The sequence below is a fragment of the Pan paniscus genome, chromosome 15 (genome assembly GCF_029289425.2).
Source record: "Pan paniscus chromosome 15, NHGRI_mPanPan1-v2.0_pri, whole genome shotgun sequence".
NCBI classification, from domain to species: Eukaryota; Metazoa; Chordata; class Mammalia; order Primates; family Hominidae; genus Pan; species Pan paniscus.
This window is the reverse complement of record NC_073264.2, coordinates 96,233,530-96,253,912: the sequence shown is the minus strand read 5'-3', so window position 1 is coordinate 96,253,912 and position 20,383 is coordinate 96,233,530. Positions and strand designations below refer to the sequence as shown.

At 37.9% G+C, this 20,383-nt stretch overlaps 1 protein-coding gene across 9 annotated transcripts in view; it reads left to right on the top strand.

Moving 5' to 3' along the window:
* The window catches only part of DICER1 (dicer 1, ribonuclease III), a 72,449-nt gene extending 53,284 nt beyond the window's left edge, over window positions 1-19,165 (top strand). For all 9 annotated transcript variants that reach the window (XM_063596107.1, XM_034938072.4, XM_034938071.4 and 6 more), the window contains 8 exons: window positions 155-330; window positions 1,275-2,055; window positions 5,470-5,625; window positions 8,685-9,573; window positions 11,234-11,502; window positions 14,030-14,192; window positions 14,287-14,362; window positions 14,733-19,165. In XM_063596107.1, coding sequence (XP_063452177.1) covers window positions 155-330; window positions 1,275-2,055; window positions 5,470-5,625; window positions 8,685-9,573; window positions 11,234-11,502; window positions 14,030-14,192; window positions 14,287-14,362; window positions 14,733-14,898 — 2,676 coding nt within the window. In that variant the 3' untranslated portion in view covers window positions 14,899-19,165. The remainder of the gene's footprint in view (window positions 1-154; window positions 331-1,274; window positions 2,056-5,469; window positions 5,626-8,684; window positions 9,574-11,233; window positions 11,503-14,029; window positions 14,193-14,286; window positions 14,363-14,732) is intronic.
* Window positions 19,166-20,383: the final 1,218 nt, after the last annotated feature.

Below are 20,383 nucleotides of genomic sequence, written 5' to 3'. Positions count from 1 at the left end.
TTTGGCCTTAGAGGATTATTTTTACAAATATTTTTTTAAATTAAGTTTTACTAGCATTTATGATTTTCTTTATCCATTAGTGAAATTGGTCTTTTTTTTTTTCTTTTGTGTGTGCGCTTTGTATTTATCTGTCCGTTTTTCCCCTTGCTTGAAGATACTGGTTCCAGAACTCTGTGCTATACATCCAATTCCAGCATCACTGTGGAGAAAAGCTGTTTGTCTCCCCAGCATACTTTATCGCCTTCACTGCCTTTTAACTGCAGAGGAGCTAAGAGCCCAGACTGCCAGCGATGCTGGCGTGGGAGTCAGATCACTTCCTGCGGATTTTAGGTATGCCTGTGCAGTCAGCCAGAAAGAACACAGATCATGAGATCCTGTTTGCAAAAGAATAGAATTAAGTTAAAATTGTATATAAAATAGTTCTTAAAAGAGTAAAAAGAAAATAATGGATATAAGATATCTTGTCAAGTCTCAGAGGGAGATGAGAATCTGAGGTCAGAAATAGCCATTACTACTTAAGCCATAACAGTTGGAGTGAGAATGAAATTGTTCTTTGTTACTGCATCAGCATTTTCAGTCTGTTTTTTCTTTTAAAAATCCAAATATATGTTAAAAAGCAATAGCCTTAGCATGTTCTTTGTCTTCATTATTTTCTTCCCATTAGTAAAATCTCTGCATTCTAAAGAAACTATGGGCTTAAACACTCACATTAGTTCTGGTTATCCAATTGGCAATATCAAGACTGTTCTAGGGATTGAAGGAATTTTAAAATATAATAGGAATAACCACAATATTTATTGGTTAGTTGCTATAGTGCCAAACACTAGCTTAAATGCTGTACCCTGTGTTAGTTAGCTCATTTAATCATTAAGACAGTGCTATGAGATAGGAATTGTTAGCCCTTTTCTCAGGTGCAGAAGCTGAGGCACAGAGAGTTTATGTAAGTTGCCCAAAGTTACTCAGCGGGTTAACCAGAGTGCCTGGGATTCCAACCCGTGAAGCTAGGCCCCAGGTCCTGCAGGATGCCTGCAAGCTTCGTGACCTTCTTAACTACCACACCTAGAGTCTAGGGCCAGGGATTAAAGCAGTAGATAAAACCATGTCCCACTTTATAATTTACACTGTAAATTAAAAATTTGGAAACTTGCTTCTATTCTAAAGTTTAGGAGTACATTTTTGGGATCTTTGTTTTTGTTTTTAAATTCAAATTGCTGTTGCTCTCAGCCTAGCTGTTTTGAAGAATCTGATGTAAAGTTATAAAAATGTCTTTGCAGATACCCTAACTTAGACTTCGGGTGGAAAAAATCTATTGACAGCAAATCTTTCATCTCAATTTCTAACTCCTCTTCAGCTGAAAATGATAATTACTGTAAGCACAGCACAATTGTCCCTGAAAATGCTGCACATCAAGGTGCTAATAGAACCTCCTCTCTAGAAAATCATGACCAAATGTCTGTGAACTGCAGAACGTTGCTCAGCGAGTCCCCTGGTAAGCTCCACGTTGAAGTTTCAGCAGATCTTACAGCAATTAATGGTCTTTCTTACAATCAAAATCTCGCCAATGGCAGTTATGATTTAGCTAACAGAGACTTTTGCCAAGGAAATCAGCTAAATTACTACAAGCAGGAAATACCCGTGCAACCAACTACCTCATATTCCATTCAGAATTTATACAGTTACGAGAACCAGCCCCAGCCCAGCGATGAATGTACTCTCCTGAGTAATAAATACCTTGATGGAAATGCTAACAAATCTACCTCAGATGGAAGTCCTGTGATGGCCGTAATGCCTGGTACGACAGACACTATTCAAGTGCTCAAGGGCAGGATAGATTCTGAGCAGAGCCCTTCTATTGGGTACTCCTCAAGGACTCTTGGCCCCAATCCTGGACTTATTCTTCAGGCTTTGACTCTGTCAAACGCTAGTGATGGATTTAACCTGGAGCGGCTTGAAATGCTTGGCGACTCCTTTTTAAAGCATGCCATCACCACATATCTATTTTGCACTTACCCTGATGCGCATGAGGGCCGCCTTTCATATATGAGAAGCAAAAAGGTAAGAGATGATTTTTTTATTTTGAGCAGTTAATAATTCAGTGTGCCTGAAAGTGGTTTGCAGTGTTGGATAATCTCAGAGGATGAGAACGTATCATGCTCAGAAATTGCTACACCGGCCAAGCACAGCTGCTCCCTTGTTCTACCAGGGCCAGCGAAAGCCTGTGGCAGAACTACCTGGCAGTTGATGAGTATTGCTTTACACCAATCCCACACTCAGGTTTTGGGGCTTAGCTGATCTCCACGTGCCTTACTTTTTGATTGAAAGTCAGTTCAAAGGAAGCTATGCAAGTGTGTACACCTCTTGATCCTGAGGGGGATATGAAGAAATGTGCGTTGTAGTCAGTCAAGGAGCTTCTGCTTTGTTGAGTTAAACATTTATTTGAGAGGGTACGTCTTGGCTTACAAGGTGTACAGACATGAGTAAGACACAAGTCTTGTGGAGGAGCTCATCTCCAAAGTTTTGGAGAGTGGAGCGGAGAAGAGTAACAAGCTTCACAGAGCTTGGCTGCTCTCCAGTGTGAAGAGGGTGACACCAGAGTTCTGAGTAATAAACGCTCGATAGCTCAGAGAAAGGGCGGGCTCTTAAACTCAGCATGGACTAAGACTTAAGAAAAGGAATGAAGGTAAGATATTCAAGTTATGGGGGGAAAATGGAAAAAAGAAGTGTCACAAGGCAACATGAGCCTCCTGGACAAATACCTTAGAAAGCTGCTGATCACTTGCAGCACTCAGAAGGAAGGAGCATCACTGTTGAATCAAGGATGGCATTAATGGAGGAGGCAAGTTGACAGTGCATAAGCAAAGTGAACAGATGGCAGAGCATGTCAGCGTCAGGGAAGCAGCCGTGGCAGCAGTCAGAAGTGTGGAAATACCTGAGAAAAGGCTTGAAAAGGCAGGTGGGGTGAAGCTGTATCGTGGAAGGCCTTGAATGCTGGGCTAAGGAGTTTGCACGTGTTTTGAATGTTGTAGGCACTGTTGAAGGAATTTAGAGCAAGGAACTATTAATGTTAATAAAGTGGTAGTTTAAAATGATTAATCTGGTAGCAGAATGTAGTGTGAGTTGAAAAGCATATCCAAACCAACAGCAGAAGCAGAGAATGGGATAGAACTAGAGTTCTGGTAGAGAGGAAGGGGCTGAGGTGAGTGAGAATTTCAGAAGAAATAATTTTAGCTAACAATTTAAAAGTGCTTACTCTGCACTACTCTAAAAGATAACCATATACGCACACACGTACACTCACACACATATATGCACATATATGCATATAAACCTAATTTAATTTTTATAATTCTGAGAGGTAGAAACTTTTATTTTCCCCATTTTATAGGTGAGAATAGGCTGGAGAAGTTAGCTTGCCCAAGGTCACTTGGCAAGTAAGTGGCAGAGCTTGGGTCGAATCCAGACAGCCTGGCTTTGGAGACCTTCCCCTTCCCCATCACACTAACTGCTCCGGATAGAACCATCACACCAGGCAGCACACCAAGCATTTCCCAAGTGCTCACTCATTTACTCTTCTCTAAGCCTCTGGGAAAGAGACAACACATCCCTGTTTTGCAGATGAGGGGACTCACACTTAGAGAGTCGAATGGGCTCCTGTCAGGTCACCTAACTGTTCATCTGGGAGAGTCAGGAGTGTGTCCAAGGCCTCCCAAGATGATCTTGAGGTGGACTGGAGGTGCAGTCATAACAACCACGTAAACTGGCAACTTGGGGGCAGTGGCAGTAGCAGGGAGGTAGGGAGAAATGTGGGAAGTCCATGTTAGAGTTGAGATTTTAGACCTCATGGAATATGAAGTGGAAATATTCAGATAATTGAGGCTGTAGGATTCAGATATGGTTTTGTAGAGTAGTCACCATACGGAAGCTCTGAGAATGGATGAGATTTCCAAGAGGTGGTTGCAGGAAGAAAGTATCAGAGGCTTGGACAAGTGTGGCATAGGCAATAGGATAGGATACTCTGTTAGACAAGACAGAGGTGACTTTCTATTACAAAACTCGTCCATTTGTCTGCTCAGAAACCTTCTACTCCTTATTTCTGCAGAAAGAATGATCACTCCCTCAGCCTGCTGATGTTCAGGCCCTTTCAGCCCTGATGCGTTTTGGATCCTAAGCAGGTGGAAGCCCCTTGCAGCTCATTGGACAGACTCCATGCTCAGACCCCCAGCCTTGGGGCCCTTGCTCTGTCCTGCCTTCTGCAGAGGGCTTGCCTCCGTCTCTACCTGTCCAGAATTTTGCCCCATATTTGAGACCTTACGTAGCTCTTTCTTCATCCTGCCCACCGTTTCTGTCAACTTGGAATGTGATTTCCCTCCCATGAGTCCACGTTGTACTTTATCCTCTTCTTGGCGCTTGTGATGCTTTGTTCTCTTAGCTTGGAAAGGGAAGCTAGCATTTATTTCAGCCTGCTACGTTTCAGGCAGAGAGGGAGAGTACTTTTGGCTATAGTGGTCACACGTACCCTCCTTTTCCCTGCTAGCCTGTGTGTCACGAGGACTGCCCCTCTGTCCTGCTGCCGTCGTTCCCTCAGGGTTGCCCAATCGAGTGCCTCTCATATGGGGGGTGTCTATTAAACAATAGTTGAGTTACATGGGAAGAGGGCTAATGAAGTACTTAATAATAAGGAACCCAGCTTTATGAAAATGAAAATGGGATTGACAATTCTAGACCCTAGTTTCCAAGTAATAACTTGACAGAAATGCAATGATGTGAGAAATTAAGAAGGAGATAGAGGCATTAGGAAAAACAGACCGGAGTAGAGGATAAGATAGTAAAGCTGTTCCATTAATGTGAATAAACAGAAACCTTTTGGTTCATTTTTTTTAAGTTGAATAAAAGTGTCTTGAAATGCCTGTAAAACAAAGGAATAATATTTGAGAGAGCATTACAGTTGAAATCCCGTTTGTGGCTTCGATTCTAGGAATATAACATTGTTTCAGTTTTGTTCGGTGCCAGTTTTCACTTTGCAGCTAGAGCTCATGGCATCCTCCCCCCATTTCATTGAAAATATTGTGACATCTTGACTTTTTATATGGGTTCTTTTCTACTTTGGTAATTCCAGTTAGCAGTTTGCATTTTATATCATCAGGTTGTATTTTCAAGGGTTTGATATTGTCTGAGGTGTTTCTTCTCAGTCATTCATAAGGAGTATGCATAGTTATATACATTATTTTTTCTGCTCTGCATCTTATATTCAGAAATATTTACACCAAAAAAGCATAGAATATGTGGGAATTTAATATTCTTTTTATAACCTGAATGGGTAGAAAAACTGTAGAGCCCTTATAATTAATTGATGACATATAATTAATTGATTAATTTTAAGAACATTTAACTGAGGATATGTTAATATGCCTTGAATGAATTCCAGCAGTGATCATTTATGGATAAGTGTCCTAATATTTTCTGCTAAAGGTCAGCAACTGTAATCTGTATCGCCTTGGAAAAAAGAAGGGACTGCCCAGCCGCATGGTGGTGTCAATATTTGATCCCCCTGTGAATTGGCTTCCTCCTGGTTATGTAGTAAATCAAGACAAAAGCAACACAGATAAATGGGAAAAAGATGAAATGGTAAGTTTTTGTGTGTGTGTGTGTGTGTAACTGGAGGGATTTACTTTTTGGTGAGCCAAATAATTTTGTTTTATTAATTTTTTGTTTCATTTTCTTGGTATGTTTATAATAGAGTAGATATTTGATATATTTAATTAATTCCTTTAATTACACTGTCTTTTCACTGAATTCAGAAATAGTATTATAATTTTGATGGAGGCAAATTTCTATTTTTATTATTTCTTTTCCAAAGGCATAAGAGTATGTGATGTTTTGACTTTGAGTTTTGCTCTTCTTTAAAAAAATTTCACTTTGCTGTTATTACAATTTATCCTAGATCCTTAGCTCTGTTCAGTGAAATGACTTTTCAGTGACCTGTGATCTCCAGTCTGTCTGTGAAATAATTAATTTCAGTAAAATCTTGCTTTTGTAGCTCAGGGTTTTCCCAGTCAGGACTCCTGTGAACTTAAAAAAAAAAAGTCATCCATAAAGATTGTTATTTTCTGGAAATAATTTAAATCTTGCCAGTGACTTAAGAAGACTCCAAATATCAGCAACAGCCGCTTCATTTTGTCTTGTCTTGAAGGCCACCAGAGGGCACTTGGGAGGGCCTCCGAACTGCAGGAACCAGCGCAGTGGTGGTTGACTGGGAGAGTTCTAGTGCCTCTTCCGAAGTTAAAGGCAATGCTTCAGACAGTTTCATTTCTTGGAGATTTATTTTGCATTAAAAATAAATTGGCTCATTGTTACTTCATTTTTACCTCAGGCCAACAATGATAATACCGTTTTTTTCTTTCAAAGGTTATATTTTTAAATATCCATTTTCTCCATGTCTTCTTTGTGATGCATGTATCCTATATATCTGCCTTTAAGTATTTCCAGGTAGCATGTTCAGTGACACTATTCGGATTTTTACCTATTTATTGAGGATGTTTTTAACTCATGTAGTATTTGTCTTATTACAGAATTAGAACTTATTTGGAAAAGCATTAAGGGAATATTTTAACGCAAGTTAGGTCCGAACAATTATTTGTTATTAATTTAGAAATATGTAGAACCTTAGAGGAAAATGTATAGATTTTCAACTTTAGAAATGGTATGGTATTTCTATGAATAACATTCCAGTAACGGTCATCCTCCTTTGTTAATACCGTTTCATAATGTTTTTGGCTCTTTTTAAAAACTTGCAGCATGAAGGTGACATTGGCATGTCATTGATTTTTTTTTTTTAAGATACAACACAAAGTTCAATTTATTTTTCTTAATGTTTCTGATGGCACTTTGGTTATTGGAATTCATTAGAAATACTGTTCAGATTTTTATTTAGTAAGTTACTTTTATTGAAATATAGGCCCTTGCATTATATTGAAAAGATACACTGTGGTTTTGGCTGGTTGCATTGCCATTCTCCCTACCTTGCTCTGGCCCTTCAGCAAATGGGCTTAAGTGGAAACCTTTGCATGCTAAAACGCCTCTTAATAGACGAGAGTATCAAAGTTGACTTGAATGATATAGAAAAGGATTTCATGTGGCTGTTTTTTCTTAAAAGGCTTGAAGTGCTCTTGAAAAACATTTTATGAGATAGAACCCCACTCTTTTGTAGATGAAGAATCTGAAACCCAGAGGCACTAAAAGGCTTTGCCCAGGATCACACAGTTTGTGATAAAAGTCAGCCCTTTGTGATTTTTGTGCTCTGCCACTTTTGGCTTATGGTGGCACCTTTCTAAAGATACAGAAGGTTTTTTTCAATAAAAAAAAATATTGTCCGATTTTTTAAAAATCGCAGTTTGGCCCTCTTTTTCTTAAGGACCAATCAAAAACATCTTCATGTTGCCTTGGAAAGTCTAAGATTGTTAGCAGGAAATGTTCCTTGAGGTCTGCCGCTACAGTTGCTTTTGGTGTTCCTTATTCTTGAAAAGGTGTTTCTTTCTTAATTAAAAAAATGAAAAGATAAATAGTTAGAGATATGGCTTGGCTTACTGCTATTTCTTTTCAGACAAATGTAGTGTTTATATCTTGAGTCTAGTTTAAAATATTTGTAGTATTTAAAAAATGCTTGAAGGTTGCAACTTTTTTTTGTCAGAACACTCTGGAAAGTTGTTACAATCAACATTGAATTGATGCACACCCTTTGTCTTCCCCCTTCACAAGTAAAGTTTTTTGGTTTTTTAAAAACTTGCATAACAGAAATTTGGCATCTTTCTAGGATTGCAAAAAAGTTACATCATTACTGAAATCTAGCCCATTATTAAGGTTGTCACTCACAAATAAGCTTTTGCCAAAGAAATTGGAATTAGCAAAGATCTTTTGACAGAAATTGGATTGTTGTGTTTCATGTTAGTCTAAATTTTCTTCTATTTTTGTCAGTTATGCTATAATCTGTTCCCCTGATTACTGTAGTTCAGAGTGGAGGGAAAAAGCGTAACTTCTCAAATTCATAGCTTAGTGCAGTGATCACTTTTATTTTTTAAGGAAAGCAGTGTAGTTTTTTTGTGGCAAGTATACTTTGAAGTGGAAATAGGGACAAAAGCTTTATTATAAAATCCTATTGTACATTTTAAAAAATGATTTTATCTGTTTTTATATTATATTCTTAATTGCAAAGGTAATGCTTTTCTACATCTGGAATTTCGTTTTATTAGTTTGAAAATCTTTTTGAAAATCAAATTACCACATTTTCAAATTTTGTCAGCAAAATTGAAGATCTGTGTGATCAGCATATGAGTGCTTTCATTGTGTGTCCTACCAGAGTTAGACGACTTAGTTGAAGTTTTGCATTGTGGACATTAATTTTAACTTTATATCCATGTTCAAAATCCTTAACTTAAAGCTTCATACTGGATAAAGGTCATTTTATAACTTAGAAAACGAACATTCAAAGAACATGTTTTACTTTGTTTATATGATTAAATAACTTATTTTATGTTAATTGAAAACAAATGGCCATGATTTTAAAGTTGCCTTTTAGTATTTGTGGTTGTCATTTGAAATTATCCATAACCCTTGCTTTTATTGAGTTTCAAACCCTTTTAAAAACAGCAGCTATGTTTCCCCTCCTTCCCCATTCCCCCTCGTTTCAGACAAAAGACTGCATGCTGGCGAATGGCAAACTGGATGAGGATTACGAGGAGGAGGATGAGGAGGAGGAGAGCCTGATGTGGAGGGCTCAGAAGGAAGAGGCTGACTATGAAGATGATTTCCTGGAGTATGATCAGGAACATATCAGATTTATAGATAATATGTTAATGGGGTCAGGAGCTTTTGTAAAGAAAATCTCTCTTTCTCCTTTTTCAACCACTGATTCTGCATATGAATGGAAAATGCCCAAAAAATCCTCCTTAGGTAGTATGCCATTTTCATCAGATTTTGAGGATTTTGACTACAGCTCTTGGGATGCAATGTGCTATCTGGATCCTAGCAAAGCTGTTGAAGAAGATGACTTTGTGGTGGGGTTCTGGAATCCATCAGAAGAAAACTGTGGTGTTGACACGGGAAAGCAGTCCATTTCTTACGACTTGCACACTGAGCAGTGTATTGCTGACAAAAGCATAGCGGACTGTGTGGAAGCCCTGCTGGGCTGCTATTTAACCAGCTGTGGGGAGAGGGCTGCTCAGCTTTTCCTCTGTTCACTGGGGCTGAAGGTGCTCCCGGTAATTAAAAGGACTGATCGGGAAAAGGCCCTGTGCCCTACTCGGGAGAATTTCAACAGCCAACAAAAGAACCTTTCAGTGAGCTGTGCTGCTGCTTCTGTGGCCAGTTCACGCTCTTCTGTATTGAAAGACTCGGAATATGGTTGTTTGAAGATTCCACCAAGATGTATGTTTGATCATCCAGATGCAGATAAAACACTGAATCACCTTATATCGGGGTTTGAAAATTTTGAAAAGAAAATCAACTACAGATTCAAGAATAAGGCTTACCTTCTCCAGGCTTTTACACATGCCTCCTACCACTACAATACTATCACTGGTAAGGAGCCCACGACCAGACTTCATTTCTGGGAAAATGAGACTTTGTGTTGATCTCATCGTGTTGGCCTTGTAAAAGTGATCTATGCATGTACAGTGTTCGTGCTTAATATTCAAGGGATGGGGCGGGGAACAAAAGGAATAGAAAGAATTCTTTTCCTTGTTATTTGGGGAGCACGTATTGCTTTATAACTTTGGTTGTTGGGAGTATGGCTATCATATACCCTCATCAGTGTCATTTTATATCTGCCTAATTAGAGAAATTTTAGTATTTTGATGTGTTTTCCCCATTTTATCCTCCCCAAATATCTTTCTCTTGCCCATTCAGTGCTGCTTTTGGTTTTTGATTTAGTTGTATATTCTGGATGTATTTCCACAGCCTTTTATTGTTCTTCCTGGACAAAAAGACCCCTCCTTTAGGGTCTTTTTAAGATGGATAGATTAAAAGATTAAAAGCAATGATTTCACAAGAAGGTTGCGTGGCCCTTGCTGTGACTCTGCTGTCATCTTCTACTTCTCACTGTGCTCTGTATTTGCCCCTCTTTTAATAGACTGTCAACCCATTAGATTAGAAGGGAGAACAAGCCCCTCACACCCAAATCAGCTTCAGGCTGTGAAACACAGCTGAAGTTTACATTTCAATTTCTGTATCAGAAAAATAAGTGCCTGAATTCAGAACACCAAAGCAAAGTATAAGGTTTGTAGTTTATATAATAAAAGCAGTGTAGGTTAAGGTGATCAGCAAAATGTAAAAACCAAAAAGTGAAAAACTATCTGACTCTGGACTAGAAAGACTGATGAAACTAAAGCCTAATTTTCGTTATGGAGGAAAAATGATCCGTGGCTTTCGACTACATTCTGCTGGAAGTTCCGAGACCTGGGTTCTCGCCTAGCACAGTCCCTGCTTCTTAATTCCTTGCTTATTCTGGGACAAGTCACCATCGGTCCCTGCCTCAGTTTCCTCAGCTGGATATATTATTTTAATCACTGTGAGAAAATAGAGGTGTTGATTTAACATTGATCATTTTCACATTTTGACAACCAGTTTACCTGCCTTTGCTCCCTTTCACAACTCTTCTTTCTCAATCTCTTGGTTTGTGGTAAATTCATTTCTGTAATAGCTCAAGTTAAGAAGAGGGTCTTTTCCTGTCATCCTGTGTAACAAAAATAGCCCAGGAATAGTGAGGAATGGTATCACTTATGCACAGATTCCAGAGTGTGAATGAGACTTTAGCGATGGCAGCACAGTGTAGCCACATGGAGAGGTGTGTGCGGCCCTGGTTTCACTTAAGTGATGATGTGTGAGGGAGACTCGAGAGGAAGGCCCCAGCACCTGCCCAGACAGCACAGTGCCAGAGAAAAGCATTCAGTGATCATGATAGCACCTGGGAGGTTTTGTTTTTCCTTCTTAACAAGCATTAGTCTTTTGACCACTTGAAGATTTTATGACCCCAGTTTATATAAGAAATGTACTTAATTTGTCATTAAAATTTAGTGTCCAGAGGCTTTTTAGTATGATATGTCAGATATCCTTTTTGAAGAATATATGTATGAAAATGATTGTAAATACAAATCTTCTTCGGATTTGGGGATCAGTTGCTATGTGGGGATAGTGTAAATGCTTCTGCACAAGCTTACGGTTCCACTTCGGATCCCCTCAGATTGTTACCAGCGCTTAGAATTCCTGGGAGATGCGATTTTGGACTACCTCATAACCAAGCACCTTTATGAAGACCCGCGGCAGCACTCCCCGGGGGTCCTGACAGACCTGCGGTCTGCCCTGGTCAACAACACCATCTTTGCATCGCTGGCTGTAAAGTACGACTACCACAAGTACTTCAAAGCTGTCTCTCCTGAGCTCTTCCATGTCATCGATGACTTTGTGCAGTTTCAGCTTGAGAAGAATGAAATGCAAGGAATGGATTCTGAGGTTAGTGCTGTTCAAAACGATGTTGAAAAAAGTGGTCTAACTAGGAGTCTCTGTAGTTTCAGAGTTCTGACGGCATAGTGGTCTAAAGGGACAGCAGGAGGTCAGGGGTGTGGGACCCAGTGTGCTGTGTTCTCTGGGAGCACGAGTGAACTGCAGTTTGCAGGTAGGCCTCTTAAACTTGTCTGCCCCCACTGTGGGCTGTGTGTTCATTCAGGTGAAGAGAAGGAACCAGGCCTTTCAGTTAGGGACCCTTCCCACGCCTTCATGAGGGCTTCCAGCATTGAGGCATGCCAAAGAAGTGGCCTCCACTGCCGGACCCCAAGGCAGGTTTAGCTTTAGTAAAAGCCCAGTGTAGCTTATTCTTCCTTTTTTAAATGGATCAGAAATATTTGCTAATATCTCAGGGAAGCATCGTAAATATACATTCTGCTTCTACTTGAAGTGGGAAAATCTAATTTAAAAAACAAACTTCTAAATTTTTGACCATTGGAATTTGGGAGGCTTCTATTGTAAGTTCAGCCAAAGGCTGTCTGGTGACAGAGCTAATTCTAATGTGTTTGTGAGCTATTTCAAATTTTTGTAGGAAAGGATATTGCTTAGATCTTTCCAGTCTGTTAACATTCATCTGCATACCTGTGTCCCCCAGAGAGACTCTCATTTCCTCCTCTTCCCATTTCATTTCCTTTGATTTTCTTATTTTTGTAGATTTTCTTATAAGGAGTCAGGAAATACAGCCTTAATACTAGTAGCTGTTTTAGTTGTCATTGCTTTAATTTGTACCTTCCCCTTTTTAATTGCACCAAACCTTTGTTGGGGAGTAGTGACTTTCTATGAGAAAAATTAAGAGTAGGTTTGAAGTCTAGCCGCAGAGCCGAGTTCACGCCCTGCCAGCTGCCCAGATGTGCACTGAAGGAGTCAGTAGGCCCTGCTCTTACTTTAACGCGCCTCTGTGCTCTTGTCCAAGATGAACAGCCTGAGCTGGAGCGTGGCAGGCTGTGAGGCGAGAAGGTGGGACCAGCTCGTAGACTTCCAAGTGTTACCTAGTCTCATTCTTTAGAAATAGCTAAGCTTGAAATTTGAGGAATTAGTTAAAATTAGATTTAAGCTCTCTTTGGATGCCAGTGGGGCATATTGGTTTTGTTAGTTTTTGTTCATTCTTTTCCTTCCCTTTGTTTATATAAACATATGTATAGAAGTTACAAGAACTGATTGGAAATGTCATGGTCTGGCATTTCTAACTTAACTATTTGATCTTAAGAAAGTCTCTTTACCTCTCTGGGCCTCCGTTTCCTCAGCTGTAAAAAGAGAGAATTAAACTTGGTAAGTTTTAAAATTCCTTTCTATCTCAAAACCATAAATATGAACAATAAGTCTGTTTTTTTAAGTAATCAGCAGTATAAATGTATTATATGTAACTTTGTATGGCTAAACAACCTATTAGAAATTAGTATTTTCCCACTTTCTCTTTATTTTTTTTCACAAATGATTTGTGTTGATTTTAGAAAAGTTAGTACAAGTAAATAAGAAGAAAATTAGTTAAATTTGCCTGATTATGCTACCTCGGAAATAACCAATATTAACATTTTGGGAGGAATTGTGGATGTGTATAGATATAAACATATCTAAAATGTAAAATGGAATTCTATTATGTATAGGATACTGTCACCTGTTCTTTTCACGTATAATATATTGTGGCTGACTTTCCGTGTATTGATGTACCGTATCGTGATGCTCAGGAGCCACACGCTAGTCAACACGTGGCTGATTGATTTAAACGCTTCTTTATGGCCGAGTAATTAAGTAGTTTTTGGTTAGGATGTTTAATAACCATGGAGGTGATAAATACACTTATGTATCTAGTTACCTCCTTAAAATAAGTTCTTAGAGATGCAATTGCTGCATCAAAGAATTGTGAACTTTTCAAAGGCTTTTGATGCATGATTTTCTTTTATTAATTTGCATACCTGCTATGTCAGATACTCGGTTATAGTGAACACATATCTAGTGGCTTAATGAAGAGGGAACTTGGAGGAAAAAATCTTTCAAATATAATTTCCCTATTTCCCTACAACAGCGATTTCTGCTCCCCAAAGCAGCATACACCCGTGCCAGCACCAGACCAATTAGTACTATTGAATGCTTGCCAAGCAGCTAGGGAGTAGAACTGTTTTAAAGTATAGTTCTTTGATTACGAGTGAATTTGAATTTTTTCATACTTTTATTGACTATTTCTAATTCTTTGTTAAGGTTGTTTAAAGTTAGAAGTAATCTTTTTTCTTTTCTGGGTATATAGAATAATAAATGGGGTGGGGATATTTTTTCTTTTTTTCTTGAGAAGTTTGAAAAACTTTTTTTTAAAATATAACATTTGTTTTACTATTACAATATAGTAGGCATACCATAAATGGTATTTCCCCCCTTATTAAAGAAGTAACAAAAGTCATATATCCAAGAAAAGAAACTACATCTGTGGACTGCCTGTAAAAGTGGCCTTCTTGCTTACAAGTCACTTTTCCCTCTATAATAGCTTAGGAGATCTGAAGAGGATGAAGAGAAAGAAGAGGATATTGAAGTTCCAAAGGCCATGGGGGATATTTTTGAGTCGCTTGCTGGTGCCATTTACATGGATAGTGGGATGTCACTGGAGACAGTCTGGCAGGTGTACTATCCCATGATGCGGCCACTAATAGGTATTGTTGGCTCCCTTTAGAAAGAAAAAAAACCCACAAAATTAAAAACAACTTCAGAGATATTATTCATATTATTCTTTCATTTTGATTGCAGAAAAGTTTTCTGCAAATGTACCCCGTTCCCCTGTGCGAGAATTGCTTGAAATGGAACCAGAAACTGCCAAATTTAGGTAAGCAAAAAATGTACATGGAAAAAACATTAACTTAAAAACATCAAAGGGGAAAAGTTCACAAAGATATTGTAAACTAATGATTCTGAAAAATATTTACACTGTGGTGTGCTGTTGTCAGATTTCTGTTTGTAATCTGATTGACTTCTCTTTTTTCCTTCTGTTTTTATGAAATAATGCTGTAATAAAGACTAGACGGCAGCCCTGTCTGTCGGGGGTATGCAATTGCAGTAAGTCGTAACGCGTGTTTCCTTTGTGTGGTGTCAGCTTATACATGGGACTCCTGGCCTGAGAGTGCACACTAAATGCTGATTGACAATGATAATAAATACTTCTGACTTCTAATTCAAGCTGTTTGGGTTTTTTACAGCCCGGCTGAGAGAACTTACGACGGGAAGGTCAGAGTCACTGTGGAAGTAGTAGGAAAGGGGAAATTTAAAGGTGTTGGTCGAAGTTACAGAATTGCCAAATCTGCAGCAGCAAGAAGAGCCCTCCGAAGCCTCAAAGCTAATCAACCTCAGGTTCCCAATAGCTGAAACCCCTTTTTAAAATTCAAAACAAGAAACAAAACAAAAAAAATTAAGGGGAAAATTATTTAAATCGGAAAGGAAGACTTAAAGTTGATAGTGAGTGGAATGAATTGAAGGCAGAATTTAAAGTTTGGTTGATAACAGGATAGATAACAGAATAAAACATTTAACATATGTATAAAATTTTGGAACTAATTGTAGTTTTAGTTTTTTGCGCAAACACAATCTTATCTTCTTTCCTCACTTCTGCTTTGTTTAAATCACAAGAGTGCTTTAATGATGACATTTAGCAAGTGTTCAAAATAATTGACAGGTTTTTTTTTTTTTTTTGAGTTTATGTCAGCTTTGCTTAGTGTTAGAAGGCCATGGAGCTTAAACCTCCAGCAGTCCCTAGGATGATGTAGATTCTTCTCCATCTCTCCGTGTGTGCAGTAGTGCCAGTCCTGCAGTAGTTGATAAGCTGAATAGAAAGATAAGGTTTTCGAGAGGAGAAGTGCGCCAATGTTGTCTTTTCTTTCCACGTTATACTGTGTAAGGTGATGTTCCCGGTCGCTGTTGCACCTGATAGTAAGGGACAGATTTTTAATGAACATTGGCTGGCATGTTGGTGAATCAACATTTTAGTTTTCCGATGCCACATAGTCTTGCATAAAAAAGGGTTCTTGCCTTAAAAGTGAAACCTTCATGGATAGTCTTTAATCTCTGATCTTTTTGGAACAAACTGTTTTACATTCCCTTCATTTTATTATGCATTAGACGTTGAGACAGCGTGATACTTACAACTCACTAGTATAGTTGTAACTTATTACAGGATCATACTAAAATTTCTGTCATATGTATACTGAAGACATTTTAAAAACCAGAATATGTAGTCTACGGATATTTTTTATCATAAAAATGATCTTTGGCTAAACACCGCATTTTACTAAAGTCCTCCTGCCAGGTAGTTCCCACTGATGGAAATGTTTATGGCAAATAATTTTGCCTTCTAGGCTGTTGCTCTAACAAAATAAACCTTAGACATATCACACCTAAAATATGCTGCAGATTTTATAATTGATTGGTTACTTATTTAAGAAGCAAAACACAGCACCTTTACCCTTAGTCTCCTCACATAAATTTCTTACTATACTTTTCATAATGTTGCATGCATGTTTCACCTACCAAAGCTGTGCTGTTAATGCCATGAAAGTTTAACGTTTGCGATAAACTGCCGTAATTTTGATACATCTGTGATTTAGGTCATTAATTTAGATAAACTAGCTCATTATTTCCATCTTTGGAAAAGGAAAAAAAAAAAACTTTTTTAGGCATTTGCCTAAGTTTCTTTAATTAGACTTGTAGGCACTCTTCACTTAAATACCTCAGTTCTTCTTTTCTTTTGCATGCATTTTTCCCCTGTTTGGTGCTATGTTTATGTATTATGCTTGAAATTTTAATTTTTTTTTTTTTGCACTGTAACTATAATACCTCTTAATTTACCTTTTTAAAAGCTGTGGGTCAGTCTTGCACTCCCATCAACATACCAGTAGAGGTTTGCTGCAATTTGCCCCGTTAATTATGCTTGAAGTTTAAGAAAGCTGAGCAGAGGTGTCTCATATTTCCCAGCACATGATTCTGAACTTGATGCTTCATGGAATGCTGCATTTATGTGTAAGTGACATTTGAATACTGTCCTTCCTGCTTTATCTGCATCATCCACCCACAGAGAAATGCCTCTGTGCGAGTGCACCGACAGAAAACTGTCAGCTCTGCTTTCTAAGGAACCCTGAGTGAGGGGGGTATTAAGCTTCTCCAGTGTTTTTTGTTGTCTCCAATCTTAAACTTAAATTGAGATCTAAATTATTAAACGAGTTTTTGAGCAAATTAGGTGACTTGTTTTAAAAATATTTAATTCCGATTTGGAACCTTAGATGTCTATTTGATTTTTTAAAAAACCTTAATGTAAGATATGACCAGTTAAAACAAAGCAATTCTTGAATTATATAACTGTAAAAGTGTGCAGTTAACAAGGCTGGATGTGAATTTTATTCTGAGGGTGATTTGTGATCAGGTTTAATCACAAATCTCTTAATATTTATAAACTACCTGATGCCAGGAGCTTAGGGCTTTGCATTGTGTCTAATACATTGATCCCAGTGTTACGGGATTCTCTTGATTCCTGGCACCAAAATCAGATTGTTTTCACAGTTATGATTCCCAGTGGGAGAAAAATGCCTCAATATATTTGTAACCTTAAGAAGAGTATTTTTTTGTTAATACTAAGATGTTCAAACTTAGACATGATTAGGTCATACATTCTCAGGGGTTCAAATTTCCTTCTACCATTCAAATGTTTTATCAACAGCAAACTTCAGCTGTTTCACTTTTTGTTGGAGAAAAATAGTAGATTTTAATTTGACTCACAGTTTGAAGCATTCTGTGATCCCCTGGTTACTGAGTTAAAAAATAAAAAAGTACGAGTTAGACATATGAAATGGTTATGAACGCTTTTGTGCTGCTGATTTTTAATGCTGTAAAGTTTTCCTGTGTTTAGCTTGTTGAAATGTTTTGCATCTGTCAATTAAGGAAAAAAAAAATCACTCTATGTTGCCCCACTTTAGAGCCCTGTGTGCCACCCTGTGTTCCTGTGATTGCAATGTGAGACCGAATGTAATATGGAAAACCTACCAGTGGGGTGTGGTTGTGCCCTGAGCACGTGTGTAAAGGACTGGGGAGGCGTATCTTGAAAAAGCAACTGCAGAAATTCCTTATGATGATTGTGTGCAAGTTAGTTAACATGAACCTTCATTTGTAAATTTTTTAAAATTTCTTTTATAATATGCTTTCCGCAGTCCTAACTATGCTGCGTTTTATAATAGCTTTTTCCCTTCTGTTCTGTTCATGTAGCACAGATAAGCATTGCACTTGGTACCATGCTTTACCTCATTACAAGAAAATATGCTTAACAGAGAGGAAAAAATGTGGTTTGGCCTTGCTGCTGTTTTGATTTATGGAATTTGAAAAAGATAATTATAATGCCTGCAATGTGTCATATACTCGCACAACTTAAATAGGTCATTTTTGTCTGTGGCATTTTTACTGTTTGTGAAAGTATGAAACAGATTTGTTAACTGAACTCTTAATTATGTTTTTAAAATGTTTGTTATATTTCTTTTCTTTTTTCTTTTATATTACGTGAAGTGATGAAATTTAGAATGACCTCTAACACTCCTGTAATTGTCTTTTAAAATACTGATATTTTTATTTGTTAATAATACTTTGCCCTCAGAAAGATTCTGATACCCTGCCTTGACAACATGAAATTTGAGGCTGCTTTGGTTCATGAATCCAGGTGTTCCCCTGGCAGTCGGCTTCTTCAGTCGCTCCCTGGAGGCAGGTGGGGACTGCAGAGGATCACTGGAATCCAGATCGAGCGCAGTTCATGCACAAGGCCCCGTTGATTTAAAATATTGGATCTTGCTCTGTTAGGGTGTCTAATCCCTTTACACAAGATTGAAGCCACCAAACTGAGACCTTGATACCTTTTTTTAACTGCATCTGAAATTATGTTAAGAGTCTTTAACCCATTTGCATTATCTGCAGAAGAGAAACTCATGTCATGTTTATTACCTATATGGTTGTTTTAATTACATTTGAATAATTATATTTTTCCAACCACTGATTACTTTTCAGGAATTTAATTATTTCCAGATAAATTTCTTTATTTTATATTGTACATGAAAAGTTTTAAAGATATGTTTAAGACCAAGACTATTAAAATGATTTTTAAAGTTGTTGGAGACGCCAATAGCAATATCTAGGAAATTTGCATTGAGACCATTGTATTTTCCACTAGCAGTGAAAATGATTTTTCACAACTAACTTGTAAATATATTTTCATCATTACTTTTTTTTTTCTAGTCCATTTTTATTTGGACATCAACCACAGACAATTTAAATTTTATAGATGCACTAAGAATTCACTGCAGCAGCAGGTTACATAGCAAAAATGCAAAGGTGAACAGGAAGTAAATTTCTGGCTTTTCTGCTGTAAATAGTGAAGGAAAATTACTAAAATCAAGTAAAACTAATGCATATTATTTGATTGACAATAAAATATTTACCATCACATGCTGCAGCTGTTTTTTAAGGAACATGATGTCATTCATTCATACAGTAATCATGCTGCAGAAATTTGCAGTCTGCACCTTATGGATCACAATTACCTTTAGTTGTTTTTTTTGTAATAATTGTAGCCAAGTAAATCTCCAATAAAGTTATCGTCTGTTCACTTTGTGTCCTTTCATCTTTTTTCAATTCAGGTGGGTAATAACATTTAAATAGTGGTAGCAGAAATGGTCTTTATAATGTTTCAATTCCATGGTGAATCATATGAAAATGCATATTTTAATATAAAATTTTGTTTACCAAGTTCTGCTTCATGTCCACCTGTAGAATTATATAGTAACAACTGTCTTTTTTGAAGACTTAATTCCAGTCTGCTTTTTGGAAATTCTGTCACATTGATTGATGCATTCTAGGTCTTGGATTATTTAGATGATATGTTTGACACATTCTTGAGGTGAACTTGGCTTTTCTAAAATCAGGTGGACAGAATGTTCAGCTTCCAGGTTTTTAGGACACATTTCCAATATTGTTGATTAAGAAATAATTCTATCATTTTAGCCTTTTGACCCAACTTTTTTTGTAACTCAGTAAACCAAGCACTAATACGATTCATTTGGTTGTAGAAACAAGATGGTAAGAAGTTTTTTAGAATGAGAAAAAAGTTTAGTTTTCCTTTGTAGGTTTAAATTAGTCCCTTCCTTTCCTCTCTCTCTGACTGCCCTAAACTAGATGAGAAAAAAGTATATTTTAATCCTAAGGAATTTGGGTAAGTGCTACATGCTTGTGTGTGTTGATGTTACTGCCCTGAATTCTCTAGATAGTTCAGGCCAAGCCTCAGGGCCACAGGTCCTTCCTGCCACCATTGACCCTACCCTCCAAGACAAGCAACTGCTCGCGTCTGCAGCTGTCACGGCTAGCAAGAAAGAACACAGCCAGGCTGAATGTATCATTTTGCAGATCGTGATGTGCGTGAAAAGAATCCAGATGGGATTGAATTTTTGTGTGTGTGCAGATCCATGAGCACAATGTATGTTTTAGATGGAATGGTAAATGCTGGGTCCCAGCCAGCTCAGGTCTGTGCCCCTTGGAAAGATGCAAGGAGCAGAGAGATGTGCAGGCCAGGAGAAGTGCTTTATAACTGGTCTGCAAGGCAGTTTATGAACAACACATATGTAAAATACACATAAAGTTTACCATCTTAACCATTTTTAAGTGTACAGTTTAATGGCATAAAGTACCTTCACAGTGTTTTGCAATTCTCACCACCCTTCATCTCCAGAAGTTTTTCTTTTTCTTTTTTTGAGGCAGAGTTTCGCTCTGTCACCCAGGCTGGAATGTAGTGGCGCAATCTCAGCTCACTGCAACCTCTGCCTCCCGGGTT